This window comes from Octopus bimaculoides, chromosome 5, assembly GCF_046866305.1.
Source record: "Octopus bimaculoides isolate indiv1 chromosome 5, ASM4686630v1, whole genome shotgun sequence".
Classification (NCBI taxonomy): Eukaryota; Metazoa; Mollusca; class Cephalopoda; order Octopoda; family Octopodidae; genus Octopus; species Octopus bimaculoides.
Window position 1 is genome coordinate 7,903,331 of NC_142932.1, and position 24,133 is coordinate 7,927,463.

At 37.8% G+C, this 24,133-nt stretch overlaps 1 protein-coding gene across 5 annotated transcripts in view; it reads left to right on the forward strand.

Moving 5' to 3' along the window:
* LOC106873828 (uncharacterized) overlaps window positions 1–24,133 on the forward strand; it is a 147,744-nt gene that overhangs the window by 56,489 nt on the left and 67,122 nt on the right. For all 5 annotated transcript variants that reach the window (XR_016241842.1, XM_089351979.1, XM_052967965.2 and 2 more), the window contains 2 exons: window positions 1,366–1,675; window positions 8,105–8,212. Coding sequence is in view for 4 of the 5 variants with exons in the window: in XM_089351979.1 (XP_089208105.1) it covers window positions 1,366–1,675; window positions 8,105–8,212 (418 nt within the window). In the remaining variant the exon portion in view is untranslated. The remainder of the gene's footprint in view (window positions 1–1,365; window positions 1,676–8,104; window positions 8,213–24,133) is intronic.

The following is a 24,133-nucleotide window of genomic DNA, read 5'->3' on the forward strand; positions in this document are numbered from 1 at the left end:
TCTAGCGGGTTGGGCCATCACGTTGAGGCACACTCGATGATGAGAGTAGCTCATTTCCACCACCCTGCATTGCGGGCCTGCGGGTGGCGATATGCGACCCAGTGAAATGTTCTCTGTAGACTACGGACCTTTTCTAAACATTTTGAAAAATCTAATGTTCTGTAATCCATTGAACAGCTTCTAAATAGCCATTAAATAGCCATTTTTACATCATGATTTGTTAAAGTTTTGCATATGAATTGCCAGCAATGAAAATGAGAGGATACGAAGGATATTTATTTTATTGTACAATATACGATGTGATATACGTACAAACAGGTCATGGAATATTGTAAAAGAAAAATCATTAGAGGGACATTGAATACTGTAGGGCAGTGTTATACCCTTAGCATTTTGATTAGACTTGCTTCCGGTTGAACAACTTGAGTGAAGATGCGTATCCTAATATTTCCTGTGTTTGGCTCATAAGAGCATAGGTTCAATTCCTTGAGCAACGCAGTTCATTTTGCGTTGCTGCCGTCTACTTGGTTGCAACTGAGTGCCAACCTGGTACTGATGCAACTCTTTCTTTCAGATATTACATCATATATGTGCTGTAAAGCCAAGGGTGAAGGGGCCGAGAGGGTTGAGATGTCTGCTAGCGAGTGTGTAGTCACCTAAGACAATAATCTAATGCATTGTAACTATGAAATATTCCCTCGTAAGCAACACCCAGCTCACTTAGTTTGATATCCCGCCTTAACAATTAACCTGAAGATGATCGAACTTCGTGTAGTTTTGTCTTTCGTTTCCTTTTCCGAATATATTCGTTTTAATTTTAAGATGGCTAGTTGGCAGAATCATTAGCACGCCTGGCAAAATGCTTAGCGGCATTCCATCCGTCTTTACATTCCATGTTCAAATTTCGCCGTGGTCGACTTTGCCTTTCATCCATTCGTGGTCGATAAAATAAGTACCAGTTAAGCACTAAGGTCGTAATAATCGACTTACTCCTTCTCGAAATTGCTGGCTTTGTATCAAAATTTAAAATTATTATATATGTATTTATTTTTCCATCCGTTTTCTTCCCACTTTATTTTTCCTATTGAGCTCCGAATCAGCACTGATTGAGTAGATCTACGATTATTGATGTTCTATCTGTAATAATACCGTATTTACTCGACCTCTATGCACAGCAGTCTACAACAAACGTGTCCTTTTGTGAAACAGCTAGAATGTGATCTGAGAGATGAGGGATGTTTAGCTGCTGATTCCATTTCTTGACTTTTACGTTTGATTGTGTATGCCTTTATAAAAATATGTGTCTTTAATAATTTGTTTTAATACAGATTTAATTTAGTTTTGTGGTTACGGTTAAACTTTCAGACAGTGGAAAAGCATTTGGTGAACTGGCGCTTATGTCGAAAGACTGTAATCGAACTGCTACTATTGTAGCCGTGGACGGCGTAGAACTTCTAGTTGTCAGGAGGCAGGTATATCTCGATTGTTTTCTTGATCATCAGACCCAAGAACTTCACACCAAGAGATCATTCATTGAAAAATATAGATTATTTCGCGACTGGCCAGTACGACAGAAAACCAATTTAGCTATGGCCCTACACCTTTATAAACTAACAACAGGGAATTGTATTGTCAGCCAAGGAGAGCCATTTAATGGGCTTCATTTCTTGATCAAGTGAGTCAAAGAACATTCTAGAAAATTTCTCAACGTTGCCTCATACCTTTCTCTCTTCTCTTTTCTCTTTCTTTCACACTCTCTTTCTGTCCGTGTTTTTTGCTCTCACTCTCTTTGTCGTTTTCTATTTTCATATCTCTCACTTTACATATGTATAATATGTATATGTATGTAGGTATACATACACACACACACACACACACATACATATATATATATATATATATATATATATATATATATATATATATATATATATATATATATATATATATATATAGATAGATATATATATATATATATATATATATATATATATATATATATATATATATAGATATAGATATATATATATATATATATATATATATATATATATATATATATATATATATATATATATATATATATAACAAATAGTAAATGAGTATATGCATATATACGTACAGGTATGTGCATACCGACATCCACCTGTATGTATAGGTGCATATCTGGGTACAGGATATTGCAAACAAAACGTAGACGAGAAAACACACAAGCCACATAGATAACATTCTACTTCATCAGCTACCCCCGTTTTAACACCGGCGTTTCGACACACACACACACACACATACACACACACACACACACACACACACATATATATATATATATATATATATATATATATATATATATATATATATATATATATATAAGTTTTGCCTCTTTTTTTTCTAGTACTTTACTTTTCCTAACGCAATATATACATCTATCTGTCTATACATTACTATTAGACATGTGTATTACTTATTCCTTTTGCCGACTATCTTTGTCTTCCTATCTGTCCAGTATTATGTCTTTCTATTCCATTTCTTTTCGTTATCTCTCTCTCTTTCTCTCTCACTTGCTAAAATATTTTCTTTTCTTCGTTCCTTTACTCGTTATATCTTCTTTCTTTGTGTTCTTCCATAGTAAATCTATTCACATCAATGTTGCTTTAGCGATATAAAAGCAACACCAATATTTGACTGGTACTTTGTATTATCAACTCAGAATAATGAAAGGCAGAATTGAGCACGGCAGGATTTTAATTAAGAACGCAAATTACGGCAATTAAGTACTGCAGGCATTTTACCCGAATGTCTAATGTTTTATGCAAATCCACGTCCACTCTCTTAACGAAGGGCTGTCTACTTAACAGATATAAGAGACAACATATGATGACAAAGACTTTATGATACAGCAGCAAAAGTAAATGTTAGTTAAAATATGAGGGATTCTGGAAAGTTCCTAACTTTACGTGTATCGCGAGTGGCTTGGTTGGAGGCCCGACCTTTCGAATTCTTTTACAGCGTTTAGATAAAAATGGAGGACCTCTGCTATAAGTGTATGAATCTGAGATAGTTAATACGTTGAATTCAATCATAATCTTGTCCACTCTAGGCACAAGGCCCGAAATTTTGGGAGAAGGAGCCAGTTGATTAGTTCGACCCCCAGTACGCAACTGGTACTTAATTTATCGAACCCCGAAAGGATGAAAGGCAAAGTCGACCTCGGCGGAATTTGAACTCAGAACGTAAAGACTGACGAAATACTGCTAAGGATTTTGCCCGGTGTGCTAACGATTCTGCCGGCTCGCCGCCTTAAAATACAATTATAATGAAAAAGTGGCATCGGAGGGGCGATGCACACCCTGCGCGCAGATAATTTTTTTCACAAACTATAGTGAGGCTTACAATACGTTGCTTAGCCATGATTTTTACTTGAACTGAATTTTTTTTAAAGTATCACCATTATAGGTATTTTATCCTTCGGTAAAGTTAAGAAATCAACTCATAAATAAACGAAGCCATCGAATCCATCTCTATACACACCCATACACACATACACACACTCAAACACAAACACACAGCGTCGCATATCTATGTATGTATGTATGTATGTATGTACCCACACGTGTCTACTCGCTTAGGTACACCATGATCTATACACACGCAGACGAAGGTCGAATCATATGAATAAGAAAGTAAACAAAATACTTACAGAAAATATTGCATAGAATTTAAGTGTTTTCAACGTTTTTCAATGATGGCAGGTGAATCAAACATACGTTGTAGGATATAAATAATATGACCACTTATTTATCGGGGAAATTTGTAAGTTCGACTTATTTTATTTTTAATTTCTAATTATCACCATTATAGGTATTTATATTCCGGTGAAATTAAGAAATCAACTCGTGAATAAACGAAACTCTCGAATCCATCGTTGTACACACACATACATATACACACAACATACACACGCACACACATACACATACAGTCACACACACACAGAGTCGCATGTCTATGTATGTATTTAGGTATGTATCTTGTATGTACTCGCACGTGTCTACGCGCATAGGCACACCATGATCTATACACACGCAGACGAGTGTCGATTCATATGAAAAAGAAAGTGAACAAAATGAAATACTTATAGAAAATATTACATGGAATTTGAGAAGTGTTTCACCATTATAGGTATTTATACTCCGGTGAAATTAAGAAATCAACTCGTAAATAAACGAAATCCTCGAATCCATCACTGTACACGCACACATGCGCGCACGTACACACATACGCACGCACACACACACACACACACACACACACACACACACACACACACATGCACACAGGCAGTTGCATATTTATGCATGTATTTATGTATGTTTGAAAATAATCAACCAAATTTTCATCATTTAGAGCCACTCACCCAATGAGTATTTTTGCCAAATCTCGCGAAAATCCGTTCAGCTGTTTCCAAGTATTTTTGCAAACATACAGACAAACAAAGACGAGTGATTACAATACCCTGCTTTCGCTTACGCGCGCAGGGTAATTAACTGATCCTCTTGCATTTTCTTTTACCCAAAGTCAGGAACTTTTCAGCAACCCCCACCCCGTACATTGATTTAGATACAATGCTGTTTGTTACAGGCCAGTTAACCAACTATTTTTGTAGCTCTGCAGTTACGTCCCTATACTCTCTGAATTCAAATACAGTCGAAGCCTAGTGTGCGCTTCACAACCTCTATAGTTAATGAAATCAATACCAGTCAAATTACGATCTTCGTGGCTGTATTAACAAGATATTCACTTCACAACTTCCGTTGTTCCAGGTTCCATACATATGCACAGCATACTGACCAAGTTTTCTCTACCTGAGTTTTGACTTGACATATACCTACTAGACCGGAAGTGTGCGGAAACCCATGAATTTTCACTGCACACACCCTTCACCAAAATCTTTTGTTTTTAACTTTTGCTTTTTCATTCCGGATTTAAAAGGAAATGATTACAATTCTGAAAATCTTTTTTCTTTGCTTTCCAATTTTTTTTTTTTTTTTTTCCAAAATTGGTTTTCTTTTCAATTACATCGCTTCCTCTCCGAGCCTTCTTTCGTAATATAAAAATGAGACCTAACATCTCGCTCGTTCTCACCCATTCTCGTTCATTCACTTGCTCATGCGTGTATGCATTCTGAACAACAAACAAGAGACGACTTGATGGCAAGTAGCCTTAATGTGGTCGCAAAGTATCTACCAATGAGTGCTCTATATTCTTTAGAGCAATTAGTAATTATCATTCACTACATCAACTATCAAAATCTATAAATTCAGAAGCATACCAACACTGAAACTACTGTTTAGTTTTATATATGATGCATTCACTGCGCACGACTGAGCACAGTAAATTTCCTTCCTCGAAGGAAGAAATCGCAACATATTCTTCTTTTCCTTTTCAAAATATTAACTCTTTCGAAATTTGTAGTTTCGTCCTAGAAACTTTGACATTTATATGGGAAATAAGATATAAATATGTTATTAAAAAAATTAAGCAGAGTGATTTTTTAAATTTTATTATTTAGTTATCAACTTATTTCAGTTTTGTTTTAGAAGCATATTTTTTAAATATCGACCTCCAGCTTATAGGTGCATACATAATATCCGAATAGTTATTTATGTTCATTTTATTTTATTAAGTCAAATGTAGTGTAAGTTTTCATCGCTTCCCTCAGATTACTATTAGACATGTGTATATATATATATATATATATATATATATATATATATATATATATATATATATATATATATTTACACACACGTATGTGTGTGTCTGTGTGCGTATGTGTGTGTATTAGTGTGTATATGCTTGTGCGTATGATTAATTTCAATAAATTATAAAAGTGTAAATCTGCATGACTAATCAGGCAGTTTTAGAATTCTGAGTACATCATTGATAGTTAGAATTTTCCACTTAACCAATCCGAAATCGGGGTTTATTTCACAGTGTCACCTCTTCATTTGTGTGTGTGTATAGAAAGAGAGACAGATAAATAGAAATATATACATATATACACCCAATCACATGCACACATGTGTATGTACGTACGTATGTATGTATGTATGTATGTACGTATAAAGATCTGCATATATATAAACACACAAACTCACAGGGAATTTAAAACTTAAAGTATATGACCAAAAACGATATTTATTACTCAATATATTCGTTGTTCGTGAAATTTGCTCTCGTATCATTGGTATGAATCCAGAATTTGCGCATTTCATAGAATACATGTAGAAAATAAAGCACGGATATTGATTTTTAAGATATTTAGTTGCACCATTTACGTATTTTTCATTAACAAAAATATTACTACTTACCTTACTTATTGTCAAATCTTCACAGAGGCATATATATGTAACATTTATACGTAATATGACTGCTTTGCAGAAGTTTTCACTTCCACGATAGACAATACTGTTGAGAATTTTACAGATCATTAATATTAAATAAATATATGATACATCTCTGAAGATTTGACCATACATCACTGTTATGTAATTTACATTGTATAACAATTATTTTTGTCTAAAAAAATGTACATAAGATTATATAACAATATATAAACAATTACTCATGTTGTATTATAATTGTGTGTGCATGTGCGTCTATATGTGTGTTTGTGTGTGTGCTGTGTGCGTGTGTGCGTGTGTGTATGTATGTACTCATACACGCTTATATATAAACACGCATACATTCATATACATCATTGTAATTGACGCCGAAATTTCGAGACTCCTGTTTTCAAACATATTCAGACACCTTGAAAAAACGAGCATCAACGAACTGCAATAAATATTTGACTCTACACATGTTTTGATTCCATTGTTCATTCAACAATCACTATATATAAAGTCATAAATATTTAAGTGTATGTATATGTAAGCGTATATCTCTATGCATATGTACACGCATATATATATATATATATATATATATGAGTAAAAATAAATACAAAAAGGGGGTTTTGTATGATCGTGTATAGAGGAATATATTATTTTATTTAAAAGAGTTCCAACTCTGTCTGCTTTTTATGTTTTTTATTTATATTGTAAAATTTATGTGGGATATAGAATATGGAATATATAATATATAATATAATAAAAAAAGGATGGATGGTACAATGAAATGAAGTATTGAATGTCTTATTGAATATATGGAATATGTCTTATTGAATATATGAAATTTTGAGTGTTCAATATAAAGGATTAAATATATAAATATATAAAGGCGAATACGTATTTTCTATACCTTGTGGTATTTCATCATGGCCGGTATGACAGACTGCGTGTGTTCGTGTTCAAAAGTTTGTGTTCTTTTTTCAGTAGCATATTACGATTCTGCAAAATAATTAAAAGAAAATATTCATTAATTGAATTAATTTGAATCCTGTTCCTTCTCTGTTTAATCCTAAACCCGAATTGTAACCCTAAACTCTAACCCTATACTGAAAAACTTAAACGGAAAAGCTTAACCTTACCCTAAAATACTAATTTATTTCATAATACCTGACCTTGCAGGTTGTTCATATCTTAGAGTCATAATCTAAAAATCAAGTGTTTCTAAGTAAAGAATTCACTATGAAAATAGTATGGGTGCTTTCATTCTTCTAAACGGAAAAGGAAGGGGATGAAAAAAGATAACATATTTCGAAAAAATTTCTTTGCAAAATGTCGTATTATGTATGTGTCGCAACGTGATTTTCTTGTGTGTGTGTGTGTGTGTTTGTGTGCATCTGTGTGCGTATATGTGTGCATCTGTGTGTGTGTGCGTGTGTATGTGTATGTATGTAAATATATATATATCAGCACTCACACGCGTATATATACATACATACACACACACGCGCGCACACACCACACACACATGCATCAGTGTATGTATAAGGTGTCGAAATTGTAATGATATTTGGTTGAAAACTGAGTATGAATTTACTGCTACATGAGACTAGTAATTCACTCAAAATAATTTGTTCCTCAGCTTTCTAGAATCCAGTAAATGCTTGTTATAATCTGCGCTAAATTCATGTCTAATTTTACCGTTTCAGGGGCCAAGTTAGATTAGTGATTGATAATTATCAACATCCGAAACAATTCAAGAAACTGGCAAGTGAACTAGCCGAGCACATTACACAAAACAAACAGAAAATTTCAAGGTAAATAATATTTCCAACTACTTTTAACATCAACTGAATTGTCCGAATGGTTAGAGCGTCGGACAAAACACCGTGCGTTGTTTTTCTTTTGCTTTATTTGTATATTTTCTTAATTCTTTACATTCGGAGTTAAAATTCCACTGAGGACAACTTTGCGTTTTATCTTTGTGGAACAGGTTGAGAAGTAAAATATTTGTCACGATAGCGGAGTGGTGGATTCGTTAGGTCGTTTGATAAGAGGTCATGTGTTCTCAGTTCAGATATTACCGTGACTTACTAAGACAGTAGACTTTAATCTATCGCCTAATATAACACCACCTGGCACTTTAGCTATCTTAGCGGAGTCCACACTGTTTCTAGTATTCAGATTAGATTTCCAGTTCGAGAATGCCTTCTAACCTCCCTTTCACCAATCTCGTAGGGCTAGAAAAAGGGTAATAAAACCTGCTGCTTTCCTCGCTTTGTAATGAAAAGTAGGTTTCATTTCAGCGTTTTGTTTAAAGGGATTAAGTTGATAACATTGTAAAGTATCGGATTAAATATCTTGCACTATTATGACACTTTTATTTCTATTTTGAGCTTAACTTCCACAGGTTATCAACGTTTACTTTCAATCTTTCCTCGTCCATAAAATATAAGCCGTCTATTATTGCTTGACACTCAGGCAGATCAAAAGCGTTCCACCCTTGACCTGTTTTTTTTTATTTATACATTATATTGATAACTATATTATCAAATAGCTTCTTCATTTTTCAAAACAGTATGCTGTAATTTAAGGTATAATTGGCTGTTATTTCTAGTCGGTCGAGTGACCATGTAGAATATCTCTAGCTGGCTCCAGATACATACCATTTATATAGTTGGAGTTGGTTCAAATCACTAGCACCTCTCTCTTATGTAACCTTTAAAAGCTATGGTAATGTAAAAAGCAAAATCTTTTTGTCCTGTTAGTCACAAAATCTACAATGATAGATTATACTACTTTCATGAAAAAAGATAAAATCATGGAAACGAGCGATCGCAAAATAATCGAACACTATGTTTAAATGGGCTAGTAAACTCTAGGCACGAGACCCACTGGAGCACAAAGATCACTTCGACACGAAGGTCAGTTACGAGCTAGGCTTACCGAGGCATTAGGATCGTTTGGGCTGTAAGCTAAACTGGGAACAAAGATTACTAGGATACTCGGCCAACAGGAGCACTGGGTTCACCTGGGTACAAAGCTTATCTGAGCACTAACATTTAAGGACAACTAGCCACTAAGTTCACTTACGAATTCAGCTTACTTAAATACTGGATCATCAGATTACTAAATGTATGTGAGCATTAGGATCACTTATACACTCACTTACTTGCCTGAGCACTGTGCATATTAAGGCAGCTGAATAACCTAGGCACTACTTTTTCTTTGACACAAACTTTACCTGGGCGATATGTTTACTTGAATTACTGGGTATACGTGCACGCCACGATCACCCGTGCATGAGGTATACCTGGCCGCTAAGATAAAATGAGCACTAGGATTTCGTGGGTTCTAGATAATCCGGGCACTAGGTTCAGCAGGCACTAGTCTCATCTGGGTACTATGCTTAAACAAATAACTGGGCATGCGTTAGTACTAGAATTGTCTATATATCAAGATCGCATGAAGTTTATAATCACTTGGGCAGTAGGGTCACTTGGACTCTAGGATCAGCTGAGACCTACAAGCTTTCTTTTTTATATCTAACTCTCAGTTGCTTCTACAACACTATTGCCGTCAGAGAACGGAACCTTTATATAGTAACGAAGCCTGCTTGAAATAGCAGCCAAATTTTTCTAAATAAAACCCTATCTTTATAAGACAAGGAAGGGAATTTTAACTAATGTTGTCCTACATATTTCCAAAACCTTGATATTTACGGTCGAAATATTAATGATAGGTGTACATGATCAGAGCTGAACTGGAAGATAAAAAACAGGATAAAGGGAGCTAGATTTCTGCGTAGTCACTTGCGTAGTCACTTAACAATAGTAACAAACTTTGCGTTAATGACTACTATCTCGAGTTGTGTGTGTGTGTGTGTGTTGGTGAATTTTGATAGACGAAAACTGGCGGAAACCCTGTCATGCAAGTTATATCTTTTCAAGAATGATAGATTTAGTGTATCGCCTTTTAACATCACCACGTAGCGTTTGGGTTTGAAATCATTCGGACCATGTCTCTAATCTGAGGAGAATTTTCTCTATTCTTGCTACCAGTCACAGAGGCTCTAAAAGTATCTTGGACGTTTCCCTTTCTTTTCTCATTAAGCCTTAAAATATTGATTTCAATTTTGCTACAATGTTCTAAATTTGAAAGGGCGGCGTATAAAAGATTGAATCATCGATTCCTCATAGATTATATTTCATAAGCATATAAGAGGCAGCCATTTGTATGAGTGATCAATCAATCAATAATCAGCAGCAGCAAAAGCATCAGTGGCAACAGCAACAATAGTAATAGTCTTACATTTTCAAAATTTGGGGCTAAAAGTTTGCGAGCCGTAACTCTGCAGCAACATGGTTTATTTTCATCCCAGCAGATGGGGAAAACGTGAATATAACGTTCCTTCAATCCTACCATCTTAAATCTAACAGCCTAACCACAAGGCTACATTACTTTCATGAGGTTTGATTGCATAAATTAATTCGGATGAAATTTGAACTCAGAATGTAAAGAGACACAACTAAGTACCGTTTCTCACTAAAAGTTTCTGTCTCTGTAAACTTCAATAAAAAGAAGTGATATGAACAATGAGTTCTTCCATTCACGCAAAGTTACAAATTATAAGCAACGCCACTGTTCATTAGATCAACTCCAGTCCTTGCCAGTTATTTATTTTATCGACCCAAAGATGCAGTGTCAACGCCGGCAATATTTAGAACATAAATAAATACAGCAAACCATTTCGTCCGGTCATCTACCGATTTCTCCACCAAACCCAGCGTCATTTTGATATTGAAAGCAGTCACTGTAATATTCTTTTTAATTAGGAACACAAACAATTGTTAAATACTCTGTTGTTTCTTTATATAAACAATTTATTTTTAAACAGAAAAGAAAAATTCTATTTAATGAATCGATTATTACTATTTTTGATTTGTTTTTTTTTTATTATTAAATTGCAATAAATAATTCATTTATTATCTTCCAAGCGATATGTCTTTAAAACTGTAAAACACATTTGAAATTTATCAAACGATTTATCAATGTTGTGTTTTTTATTGTAATATCATATCTCTATGGTATTTTGGAATCTGAAACACTGTTAAAAGTACAGTAAAACAAAACAAAAGAAAAATTATTGGAAATTGTTTCTGCACATGCGTAAAACCAAAATAACATTTGTTTTAGACTCATTGATTCAAAACACTAATGACTGAAATAACCTTGTGTTAATGTTGCTGCAGTTACGATTCTTCTTTTCCTTCTTTTTCCTCTTTCCTGCCTCTTCTTTAACTACATCTACTACTACTACTACTACTACTACCTCTGCTACTACTATTTCTCCTCTTCTACTTCTTCTTCATCTTCATTTTTTCTCGTCTTCTTTACAACACACGATACACACAAAAATCTTGAAACTAGGAAAGTTGTTCGGATGTTGAAAGATTTAAACAAACAAGACAGTAGATATAGTTCTATTCGCAACGAGAAACAGCATTTTCTTATGAAACCTGTCACTTTAAGATAAAGTATCGGCAAACTGAGTTTACAAACCGATTTCTATATTGAAACTTCATTATTTTTACTTACCGAAAACCATTTATTACATTTTTAAAAATCCAAGCATTGTGAAATTTACATCTGTGTGTGTGTGTGTGTGTGTGTGTGTGTGTGTGTGTGTGTGTGTGTGTGTGTGTGTGTGTGTGTGTGTGTGTGTGTGTGTGTGTGTGTGTGTGTGCGTGTGTGCGCGCGTGTGTGTGTGTGTGTTTGTGTGTGTGCGTGTGCGTGTGTGTGTGTGTGCGTGTGTGTGTGTGTGTGTATTGATAAGAAAGGATTAGGAGAGCTGTACTTATGAAGTACCCAGTAGTGGTGGCGGGGTCGTGAGACTGACCTAAAATGTGTTTGCGAAAGCAGAAGCTTTTTGCCAAAGCATTAGATCTATAAAATAAATAAAATATTTAGTCATTTAACTCGTGTGAAGCCATCTTGGAAATTCCTGTCTCCTCGGTCTTTGATTCACTGTCATCCCTGCTGAAGACGGGGTTTTCTATATTCATTTTTTATCATATTCCTGAGAACAACGTTTGTTAATCTGCACACTAACCTTACTCTCATTCTATTTAGATCCTGTAAAATTAAAACAGAATACTTGTTTCAATGCGATAACATGTAGACGGTATGGTAAAGTGAGACGTATCAATTGTCCTAAGGTCATCTAACATCGTAGAAATATGTTGTCAAAGAAGTAATTACGACTGAAAATGTGAAATACATACTAAAGTGACAAGCAGTGAATCTGCTGTCAATAGTGTAACGAGTAAAATGCGTCTGTGCCTGTGTTTAAGTTATTAAGTATGTATTGCGCATGTTCAGTTATGATAACTCAGTTGGTCATATATTTCTGTAACATTTGACGATTTAGAACAATTAACACATCTCATTTTTACAATATTAGCATTGAAACAAGCTTTCTCGTTCAATCCTTAGAGACTTAAAGTAAGGCTTATATGCGAATTAACGTACTTTGTAGTCAGTAATGTAACAGAAACGGTTCCAAAAAAGATAGACTTCATCGAAGTGACAGCGCTGAAAGATGTTCAGAGCACTTAAAAGATGTTTATAACAACAGGGACATCAAGATATAATTAAAAAAAGACGATTAATGTTAAAACATCTATCATTCTAAATTTCAGTGAATATAACCAGAAAATCAATCAAGTCTTAAATGTCATCTCTAAATTGTTAATAACAACTCCGGGGACACAAATGTCCACCTTAATAAACTTATTGATTCTTTTAATTCACTAGAGAAATAAATGTTAAACTAACCATTGCTAGGGGGAATTCTAACCAACCTACGTCTACGACAGCGTAAACCTCCATAATTTGAAATATTCTATGAGACCTGCAAGACAAAATCTTCACTTACTATATCAACAAAGAATTTAATCATATAATCATACGATTCTACCTGTTGATCAAATCTAACCGATAATCTCTATATATAATCAGTAGACTCTTGATTCGCTACACATCAAGAGTAACCTGAATTGTGAACACTTCACTATGCCTACACAAAATCAGATTAAATTTGCTAATCTCTAATCATTAATCACGAAGTATTTCATATCAAAAAGGATACTACTGTAAATACATTTAAGTCAGCTTACTAGGACGAATATTGCGACGGGTCACGCGATTTTGGCTACAGCTAATCATATTTTTTTTTCGAAACATTGAATGTAAATCGCAAAGGCTTGACAAGCAATGCCTAGTTTATTTTTGTTTCTTGTTTGTTTTCTTGTTGTTTTTTCTACTAAAAGTTATACAACAATCATATACGGGTTACAAACTCAACAGAAAATTATATTGGCTCACAGCCTGGAGATTTTAAGATATGGATAGAACCGATTTAATCAACCTAGTATTTGCCTGCTATATAACATGGTCGCAACGGAGAAATAAACAGCAAAGAAAATTCGGCAGATTTCTAACTCTAATTTTGTTCTTTTATTATTGTCATTATAACAAAATTCCTATGTATACATATAATTATGTGTGTGACTGTAAGCCAAAGCATTTCAAACCACAATGCAGCCGCCCGCAAAAAAAGGACACATTGAATATAAGTCGCAGATATATAGATAGATAGATAGATAGATAGATAGATAGATAGATAGATAGATAGATAGATGGTATAAGCACACCTGGAATGCCTTTGATCATAATGGCAGTGTGGTTGTGAATGACGTGAGACAAGCAACAAAAACAATGAAAATAGCAACAATAAAAACAATAGTGGTCGATCAAAACAGTCCAAAATTATAGTTTTATGTTCATAATCCCATTAGTTTCTAATTTAGGGACAAGGAAAGTGATGCTAAGGGGTGGGTTTGTCGATATCAACCTCCCCTGTGTTTAACTGATATTTTGTTTTACCAAAAGAATGAAAGATAAAAGATAAATTTAGTCTCGACGGATTTGAACACAAAGAAGTGGAACAAATAAAACAAGGTATTTTGTCCTACGCCCTAATGGATCGATAAATCCATCGCCCATGATAATAATAATAATAATAATAATAATAATAATAATAAGAAGAAGAAGAAGAAGAAGAAGAAGAAGAAGAAGAAGAAGAAGAAGAAGAAGAAGAAGAAGAAGAAGAAGAAGAAGAAGAAGAAGAAGAAGAAGAAGAAGAAGAAGAAGTCATGACGCAGTACGAGGCACTGGCTCACGTGGCTTCTGAACTTAACTGATTGGAAGTGATATCATGTACATTGTTTTGTCTTGGTATAAAAGATGAGCTACTGCAAATATTCCACAGGTTTGCTAGTCACTTGTTTGAACTTAACCATTTGAGCATGTCCTTTGGTGGCTGATGATATGTGCATCTCTGATCACAAGCAGAAGTAGTGGGTGAGTATCATAGCCATGTGTTGAGAAGAATTCTTTGGAGTTTAAACAATTCACCTCTGAAAATATGGGTGTTTTCTTCAACATTCTTAAACGACTCTTATTCAATGACCATTTGAGTGGGATAAGCTACTTGACCTGGAGAAATTTCCAACTGGGTCCACGTGGCTGTGATGCATGTGCCTGGTGTACCCTTATCAGACGGGTAGTCATGATGAGTGTACAGCGCTTCGTATATTTTACCAGTGTCACTTTGATGGTATGCGCTGCTCCCCTCACTCAATAATAATAATGATACTTTCTACTGGAGGCACAAGGCCTCAGATTTGTGGGGAAAGGAATAGTCGATTAACATCGACCCTAGTGTTTCACTGGTACTTACTTTATCGACCCCGAAAGGATGAATGGCAAAGTCGACCTGCGCAGAATTGTAATCCAGAACGTGAAGACAGACGAAAGTCTGCTTAGCGTTTCGCTCGGCGTGCTAAAGATTCTGCTGGCTCGCCACCTTCTTAATAATAATAATAATGATTTCAGATTTTGCCACAAGAGCAGCAATTTTGGGAAAGGGATGAGCCGATTACATCAACCCCAGTGTTCAACTGGTGTTTATTTTATCGACCCTGAAAGGATGAAAAGTAAAGTCGACCTCGGCGAAACTTGAACTCAGAACGTAGCGACAGGTGAAATACTGCTAAGCATTTCGCCCGGCGTGCTAACGATTCAGCCAGCTCGCCACCTTCTTAATAATAATAATAATAATAATAATAATAATAATAATAATAATAATAATAATAATAATAATAATAATAATAATAATAATAATACTTTCTGCGAAAGGCACAAGGCCCGAAATTTTGTTGAAGGGGATGAGGCGAGTTAATTGACCCCAATGTTTTACTGATACTTAATTTATCGACACCGAAAGGATGGAAGCCAAAGTCGATCCCGGCGGAAATAGAACTCAGAACGTAGCGGCAGACGAAATACCGCTATGCATTTCACCCGGTGTGCTAACGATTCTGCCAGCTCGCCTAATAATAATGATAATAATAATAATAATAATAATAATAATAATAATAATAATAATAATAATAATAATAATAATAATAATAATAATAATAATAATAATGGTTTCAAATTTCGCCGCACGGGCAGCCATTTTGGCAGAGGAAATGAGTCGATTACATCGACCCCAGTGCTCAACTGGTACTTATTTTATCGAACATAGGCTTAAGCTCAGAAATTTTAGGAGAAGGGGTAGGGGAGTACATCGATCCCAGTCCTTGACCGGTACTTTATTTTATCGACCCCCAAAAGGTGACTCCAAAAGGTTGAAAGGAAAAGTAGGACTCGACGGGATGTGAACTCAAACTGTAAATAGAACTAACACTGAAAGACATCTTCTGACGCTCTAACGATACGATAACAGAAAAATAATATATACATATATATATACATATATATATATATATATATATATATATATATATATATATATATATATATATATATATATATATATATATATATATATATATATATATATATATATACATATATATATATATATATATATATATATATATATATATATATATATATATATATATATATATATACTATTTTCCATCACCCGTTTAGTTGTTCCAATAGCCAACAACACCTACTAAACAAAAAAAAAATGAAATGTTGGCAACAGTTTTTCATGAAAAATGTTTTGATTTCCCAATAGAAATTTCGAAGAATTTAAAAATCTTTATTATGAATCATTGAAGGAAAAAAGAAATCAGAGTGAATCATGGAAGTATTTTTGTGCGTGTAGCCGTGCATGTGGCTGTGTGTGCGCGCGTAAGTGTGTGTACAGGGAAAGAGCAAGGGAGACAAATAGATACATAAATAGAGAGAGAGAGAGAGAGTGAAAGAAAGAGAGAAAGAGAAAGAGAGAGAGAGAAAGAAATAGAGAGAGAGAAAGAAAGAGAGAGAGAAAAAGGAAAGTGAGAGAAAGAAAGAGAGAAAAAGAGAAATTAATAGAAAAATGTGAGGATGTTGACGCCCATTGCCCGTGTTGTTAGTGTGTTTGACCAACGATCATGGAGTTGTGTTGGATTTCTTGACCGGGTGACGCGATGCGTCCTTCAGTAAGACACTACATTTCATAATAATCCTCCCTACTCAAATGAAATTATTATCAGCCGAGGGATTGCACAACTGTCTATTTCCTCCAGCTCTGGGATCAATCTCGTGGGGTTCGAGTTTGATCCCATGGCTTGATCCCACGTCTACGACTGTTCAGGTCAATATAAGGACCAAAAATATTTAACAAATGCATATAGTGTATATATAGTAAAAGGGTAAAGACCCCCTTTCGGTCAGAAATGACCATGGGATTACACCTAGAAAGGTCCTCTCCAAGGCACAAGCAATCGCCCATGCATACCAGTCTCCCCTCCCCACGCCACTGATGCTGTCCCACGGAAAGTCAAAGGCCAATGCAACTTGGGACCAGCGATGTCACAAACTCATTTCTACAGTTGAGTGAACTGGAGCAGCATGAAATAGTGTCTTGCTCAAGAACACAACACAACCCGATCCGGAATTCAAACTCACTATGTTATGATTGGGAGAACGACATTCTAACCACTGAACCATGCACCTTCACACTACCAAATCGCAATATAGAATCCGAGTGAAGGCCGTTGTAATGTGTGTGTGTGTGTGTGTATGTGTGTACGCACTTATAAGTATATCTTTATGCAGAAGCAGTTCGAGAGTTGTGCAAATTACACACACATACACAAACACATGCACACATACACAAACACATGCACACACACACGCATACACACGCACATACACACACAAATGCTTATGTGTGAATATCACACATATGTTTATATTTGTATGTATCAATATGTAAACAGCGTTCGATAATTGAACAAATATGTGTGCGCGTGTGTGTGTATGTGTGTGTGTGTGTGTATCATACATACATATATTGGGATTATATGTATGCAACTGCGTAGTTTATATTGTACAGAGATATGTGTGTATGTGTGTGCAAGGAATTGTATGCGTAGTATGCGTGTGTATGTGTGAAAAGTAAGACGGAGAGAAATGTACTGCTGTACAGATTGCGAAAAAACACGAAGAAAAGCCATTGATCGAAATACACGTACACAAACACAGATTCATACAATGATAAATTGAATAGACAGATACATAGGTATCACAATACAACACTATCGTTTGCTGTCATATATATTATAAATGTAATGGGATCTGATAACTAAAATATATTTTTACAAAAAATTTATCATCTTCTTTTCTGCTGCTGTTTTCCTATCTTCTATGTTTTTCTTCACAATGAATCTCTTTTTCTACCTCTTGTTATTTTTACATCTGTCATTTCAAAAAATAGACCACGAAACTAAACAATGACTTGCTGTATTACGTCTTAGTATATCACTCTTTCTGACAGTCTTGTCTCATTATATCCGACTCTGTCATTTAATGTGGTTGTCTGTGTACGCATTACATGTGAAGAGAAATGTATATTTATATATATACACACACACACACACACACATATATATATATATATATATATATATATATATATATATATATATATATATATATATATATATATATATATATATATATATATATTTAGATAGATAGATAGATAGATAGATATATAGATAGATAGATAGATAGATACATAGGTAGATACATAGATAGATACATAGATAGATACATAGATAGATAGATAGATAGATAGATAGATAGATAGATAGATAGATAGATAGATAGATACATAGATAGATAGATAGATATCTTTTTATTATAGCCACACAGGGCTAATATATATTTAGATAGATAGATAGATAGATAGATATATAGATAGATAGATAGATACATTTCTTTTATTAGCCACACAGGGCTCAACGAAGATGGGACAAATACAATGTAGAGCTTTTCTTTTTGGGAGGGGGAAGGAAGGAAAAAAAAAAAAAAAAAAAAATTGGTGGTGTCGATCAAAAGGGATCGTAGGAAGGGAAAAAGGGGCAGTTCGATCAAAAGGGATCGAAAAAAAGAAAAGGAAAGGCCGATCAATAGGGATCGTGTATCACACAGTAATGTTCTCGTGTAAAAAGAGGGGAGGACAGTTTAGGTTTAGCCGTGGAAGGAAAAGCCTACGGAAAAGACCACGGTAACCTTGGTCAATATTCTCATTGAAGAAACTATAACAGTAAGTGACTCTCTTTTGCCTTTTTGTTTTATTTTTTTTCTTGTTCATAGGGTTATGCTCAAGATGGCTCCGTCGTTCACACGTGCCATCCTTGCTACATTCACCCATCTTTTTTTGAAGCATTCACTAGACAAGACTTCCCTTTCTACTCTCAACTTCCTCTTCAGGTGATACTTGAAGAAGTTGATGAGAGATTGCCCAGAGAGGAAAGTCTTTGTCTCTAGACCTTTCAGACGCGTCCACCATACACATTCTTTCGCCATAGCCACAAGTACGATGAAAATAGCTCTTCCTTCCCGTTTAAAGGAAGGAGGCGCGACAATATTCACGATAGACTCGGCTGATAGACCGACTCGTCCCACACGCGATAGCAGTTGTTCGACGTAAGCCCACAGCTCGGAAATGGTGGGACACTGTACGAGTGCGTGCAGAACGGTTTCGTCGCTCTGCCGGCATCTCGGACAGGTCGGCCCCGTGTTTCTCGAGCCATGCCTGTAGAGCTTATCCCGAACGGGTAGTGCTTCTCGATAGCACTGCCAGGCCAGGGATCTCTGGAAGTTGTCCATAGGTCCCGGCCCGAAGGTCGTCTTAAACAGGCGGGTCAGGTATTCCTCGTCGACGCCCAGGTTCGCCCCGAGATCGTCGTCGTACCTTCCCTCCACTAATCCACTATAGAATGCGTTAGTTGTGATGCAGTCGCTCAAGGTTGACCCGGGTTGTTGGAGTTGCCGAAGAGCAGCGCGACACTCGCGGTGCCATTCGCCCTTCCTCGGCCTCTTCTTGATCCATGACTGCAGTTCGGTCATGGAGACGAGCTGCGGGAAAGCGCGCCGCACAAACGGCGACCACACCTGTTCACCGCTGTCTACGTAGAGCCGGAGATGTCGCAGTCTCAGCGCGTGTCTGCGCATCATCAACCACGGCATGCCCAGTCCTCCTTTTAACGGGTGTTGGCAGCAAACGGATCGCCTAACCATCGGAACGCTTCCTTTCCACAAGAAGCGGAAGAGGATGCGCTCCAGTTTGGTGATGGTAGGGTCGGGACAAGGAACGACGGTCAGGCGGTAGTAGATGACGGACGCGATGTACGTGTTCGCCACCTCCGCCCGACCTTTCAGGGAAAGCTTCCTCTCGGCCCATTGCCGGGCTAGAGTGGCCACCCTTCTCGTTATCTCGTCCCAGTTCTTCTCCGTTTGGAGGTCTGGACCAAACCAGACCCCGAGCATCTCAACCGGACCGTCAGTCCAACGTCCCACGACGGAGGCGCTACTTGACGGCATGGGGTTGCTTCTCCAGGTGCCGAGCCGCAAGCCCACTGACTTATCCCGGTTGATTTTCGCTCCCGTTACCGCTTCGTATTCTCTCAGTGTCTCGCCGACAAGCTCGATGTGCTTTTGGCTAGACACTATGACGGTGACGTCGTCCGCGTATGACGACACGCTCGTCCCGCATCCCAACTCTCGCGGGATGCCCCTCAGCGTCGCCAGCTTCCGCAGTAGTGGCTCGAGAGTCAACACGTACAGAAGCGACGAGAGGGGGCATCCCTGACGGACCGAACGTGCAATGTCGAAGGGTCTTGATAGATGCCCATTGACGCGAACTACCGAACGGATGCCTCTGTACAAGGCAGCAATCCAGCCGCGGAAAATGGGACCGAAGCCGGCTGCTATGAGGACAGCCTCCAAGTATTGATGGTCTACCCTATCGAAAGCTTTCGATTGATCTAAATTGATCAGGGCCCCACCCATGCCAGGTTCCTTAACTACCCTCTCTATGATGTAGCGCATCAGATGGAGGTTGTCATGGATGCTCCTGCCCGGCACCGCGCACGTTTGCGCCTTGCCGATCAGTTTCTCGATGACAAGCGCCAACCGCTTGGCTAACACCTTGGCCAAAATTTTCAAGTCTGCATTGAGCAGAGTGATGGGCCTAAAGTTATCTATGACGTCCCCCTTGTTTGGATCTTTCTTCAGCAGCGTTACGGCTCCTCGACTCACAAAACCGGGAATGCTCCCGTTTTGCTGCCAGTTGCAGTACACGGCCGCCAAGACGTCTCCAAACAAGTCTGGCTTACAGTTGTAAAGCTCGTAGGGCAGACCATCCAAACCCGGAGATTTGTCCCTCGAGCATCCCGCCATCGCGTCCCTCACTTCCGCCGCCGTGATGGCACCTTCGCAGCACTCCGCCTCTCTTGCCGAGAGTCGTGGCAGGCTGTGCAGGTAGGCACTGAAGTCCACCCTGCGTTCTCGCTCGCCATTCGTCCCAAACAGTCGAGCAAAGTGCCGCTGAAAGGCCTCACACATTTTGCTTGGCTCGAGCAGTTCGCGCCCCTGTTCGTCCACCAGAGACCGAATGGTGGCTTTGTTGCCCTGTTGCGCCTCCGCCACCCGGGCCTCTCGTGCGGCTCCAACACCTTCGTTTCTTAGAGCACGCATCCTAGCCCTGACAACGCACCCTTCGTGTTTGGCGTTGAAGTGTTGGTCAAGGGACAACCTCGCCGCCAAAACGTCGGATGCGATGCCACTTCTAATTGCCTCTTCTAGCTTCTTAACTAGTTCACCCTCTACTCTGTTTCTGTCTATGGCTAGTGCTTTGCTATACCTAACCGCTTCTGCTTTTATTGCTCTTTTGAGGGCAAACCACCATTTGTTATTGATGATGGCTCCTGTCAAAGCCCTCTTTACTAACGTGCTAATCCGGTCTCTGAAAACTGGTCTCGACGGGAAAGACGCGTTTAGTTTCCAGTAACCGGAGCCCTGCCTATGTGTCTTATCTAAGTCTAGCGTACACGTCACAAGTTTGTGATCCGTGTAGCTGACTATGTGAAATTGTGGACACCCTATGCTATCTCTATCTACTCTCCTACACAGTATTCTATCTAGATACGATCTCGACGACCCGATGCGGTTTGTCCATGTCCACATTGGCGCATTCGGGTAATCGAGTCGGTACCTGTCAGACAGTTGAAAGCGTCTGAGCAGGTCTTTGAGGCATTTGCATCCCCGTCTATTCCTATCTCTGCCCACATAGTCTAGATGCGTGTCCAAGGTAGCATTCCAATCCCCCACTAAAAGTAAAGGACGAGACGTTCCTAGGAATACTTCTAGACGTCGAAAGAAATCCGGCCTACCTGTTAAAGGTGGTGCGTATACTGATATGAGTCGAAAAGCACACCCATCGCTGCCATCGACATCCAGAACAACCAATCTACCCTCCGGGTCTATGAATACTGTCTTTACTTCGAGATCCAGACTCTTGCGAAAGAGTACCGCCGTGCCACTACCGCCCATTCTCGGCAGACAGGGAGAAAAATAAATGTTAAACTGTCTGCCAAACATGGACGATAGGGCCCGCGGATCATGGAGTCTGGTCTCGCTTATGGCTATGATTTCTAGTTTATGTGACTTTATGTCATTTAGGAGGTACCCTTGTTTCCAAGGGGACCCCAAGCCACGCGCATTTACACAACCAATCTTGAGCATCATTTTGATTTGAGTGTTAAAGTTTTATAAAGAGAGTCACTTACCGTTTGAGAGTTTTTGTGTCTCCTCCTTCGGGTTTTCTTCGAGGAGATCACTATATAGTTTTTTCGCCAGGTATTTTTGGCATTTGCCAACTGCCTTTGGAAAAATAGATTTTAGTGTGTGGTGCAGGGTTGGTATTATGTGTAGTATTTTGATGTGTTCTGGCGGTGTTGTGTATGGGTGGTTGCTGGTTTTTATGTCTTCGTTTGTTATGTTTGTTTTTGTGTTGATGTATTCCATCAACTCTGAGTTTTTTGTGTTGATGGCAGTGAGCATTGTGTGTGTACTTGCTTTTGGGGTTTTGTTGCTTGTGTTGTAGTTGTGTGTGCTTGTGTTGGTGTCTGGAGTGTTTTCGGGAGTTGTGTATCTCCCTGCTTTGTTTGTGTTTGCTTTTCTTTTCTTGCTCCTCTTCCTCCTTCCTTTCTGGGCTATTTGCCATTCCTCATTACTTTCATCTTCCGACGAAGGTTCTGAGGAATCGGAAGGGGGTAGGGGCAAATTGTGAGCGTCTGTGTGTGCTTGTGTGAGTGGTTGTGTTGCTGTTTTTGTTGGTGCTGATGGCTTGTTATTTGTGTGAGGTGTGTGTGATGTGGGGGAGGGGGAAACAGTCTTGGAATTTTCTTTCTTTTCCCCTGCTTCCTCACTTGCTGTTTTTGCAGATGCTGTTGTCTTCTCAGTTGCCAGTGTTGCTTGTGTTTCTCTTGTTTTGATTGTTGATGGTGGTGTTGGTAGTAGGGTTTTTTTTCCGGGTTTTGGTGGTTGCCCTTGTTGCTTTTGTTGGTTGGCGGCGGTTGGGCAACTGTCCTTGAGGTGTGCCTCGCTGCCGCATACATAACAACGTGGCCGCCTTCCTTCCACCACTACATATAACTTGTGGTCCTTTGCCAGTTGGATGTGTGTGGGGATCTTTTGGCACTCCTCTTCAGTGATGTGGAGGAGGACTTCGACTTTTTTTCCCCCTTCCCAGTTTTTCTCCTCTGCAGTAGCAATTTCTAATATATTTGCCTCCTCCATTTCGAGGCATATAGAACCTACTATCCACCGTGTTTCCACTTGTGAAGGGACATTCTTTACTGTCACCTTCGTCACTCTCTGTCCAAGATAACTCGGTATCATCACCAAGTCATCTGTGTGGAGAGAGAGTGTTGAAAATTCCTTCGCTAACTGTTCGCTCTTAAAGCGTACTAGGACCGTGGCAAATTTTCGTCCCCAAGTAACATGACTTTGAAAGGGCCATATCGGTTTGAGACAAATCTCAATTTTTTGGGTGGAGAAACTCTCCGGTCGCTTCGTTTTCTTGTTGATAAGTCTGTATGATATGTGCTTCTTGTTTGTATTTTCAATAATTGCTTTTGGTATGTGTATTTGTACAGTGTCACCTTCTTTCGTGAGAAGGGATTTTGTGTCATTGATTTGTTTTTGGGTGAATGTTAATATTGTTCTTTTTTCTTTCGTTGCATCGGCAAAATTTGTTTTTGTGATGCTGGCAGATATGTTGTTTGTGGCGTTTGTGGTGTTGTTTATCTTGTTCGTCTTGT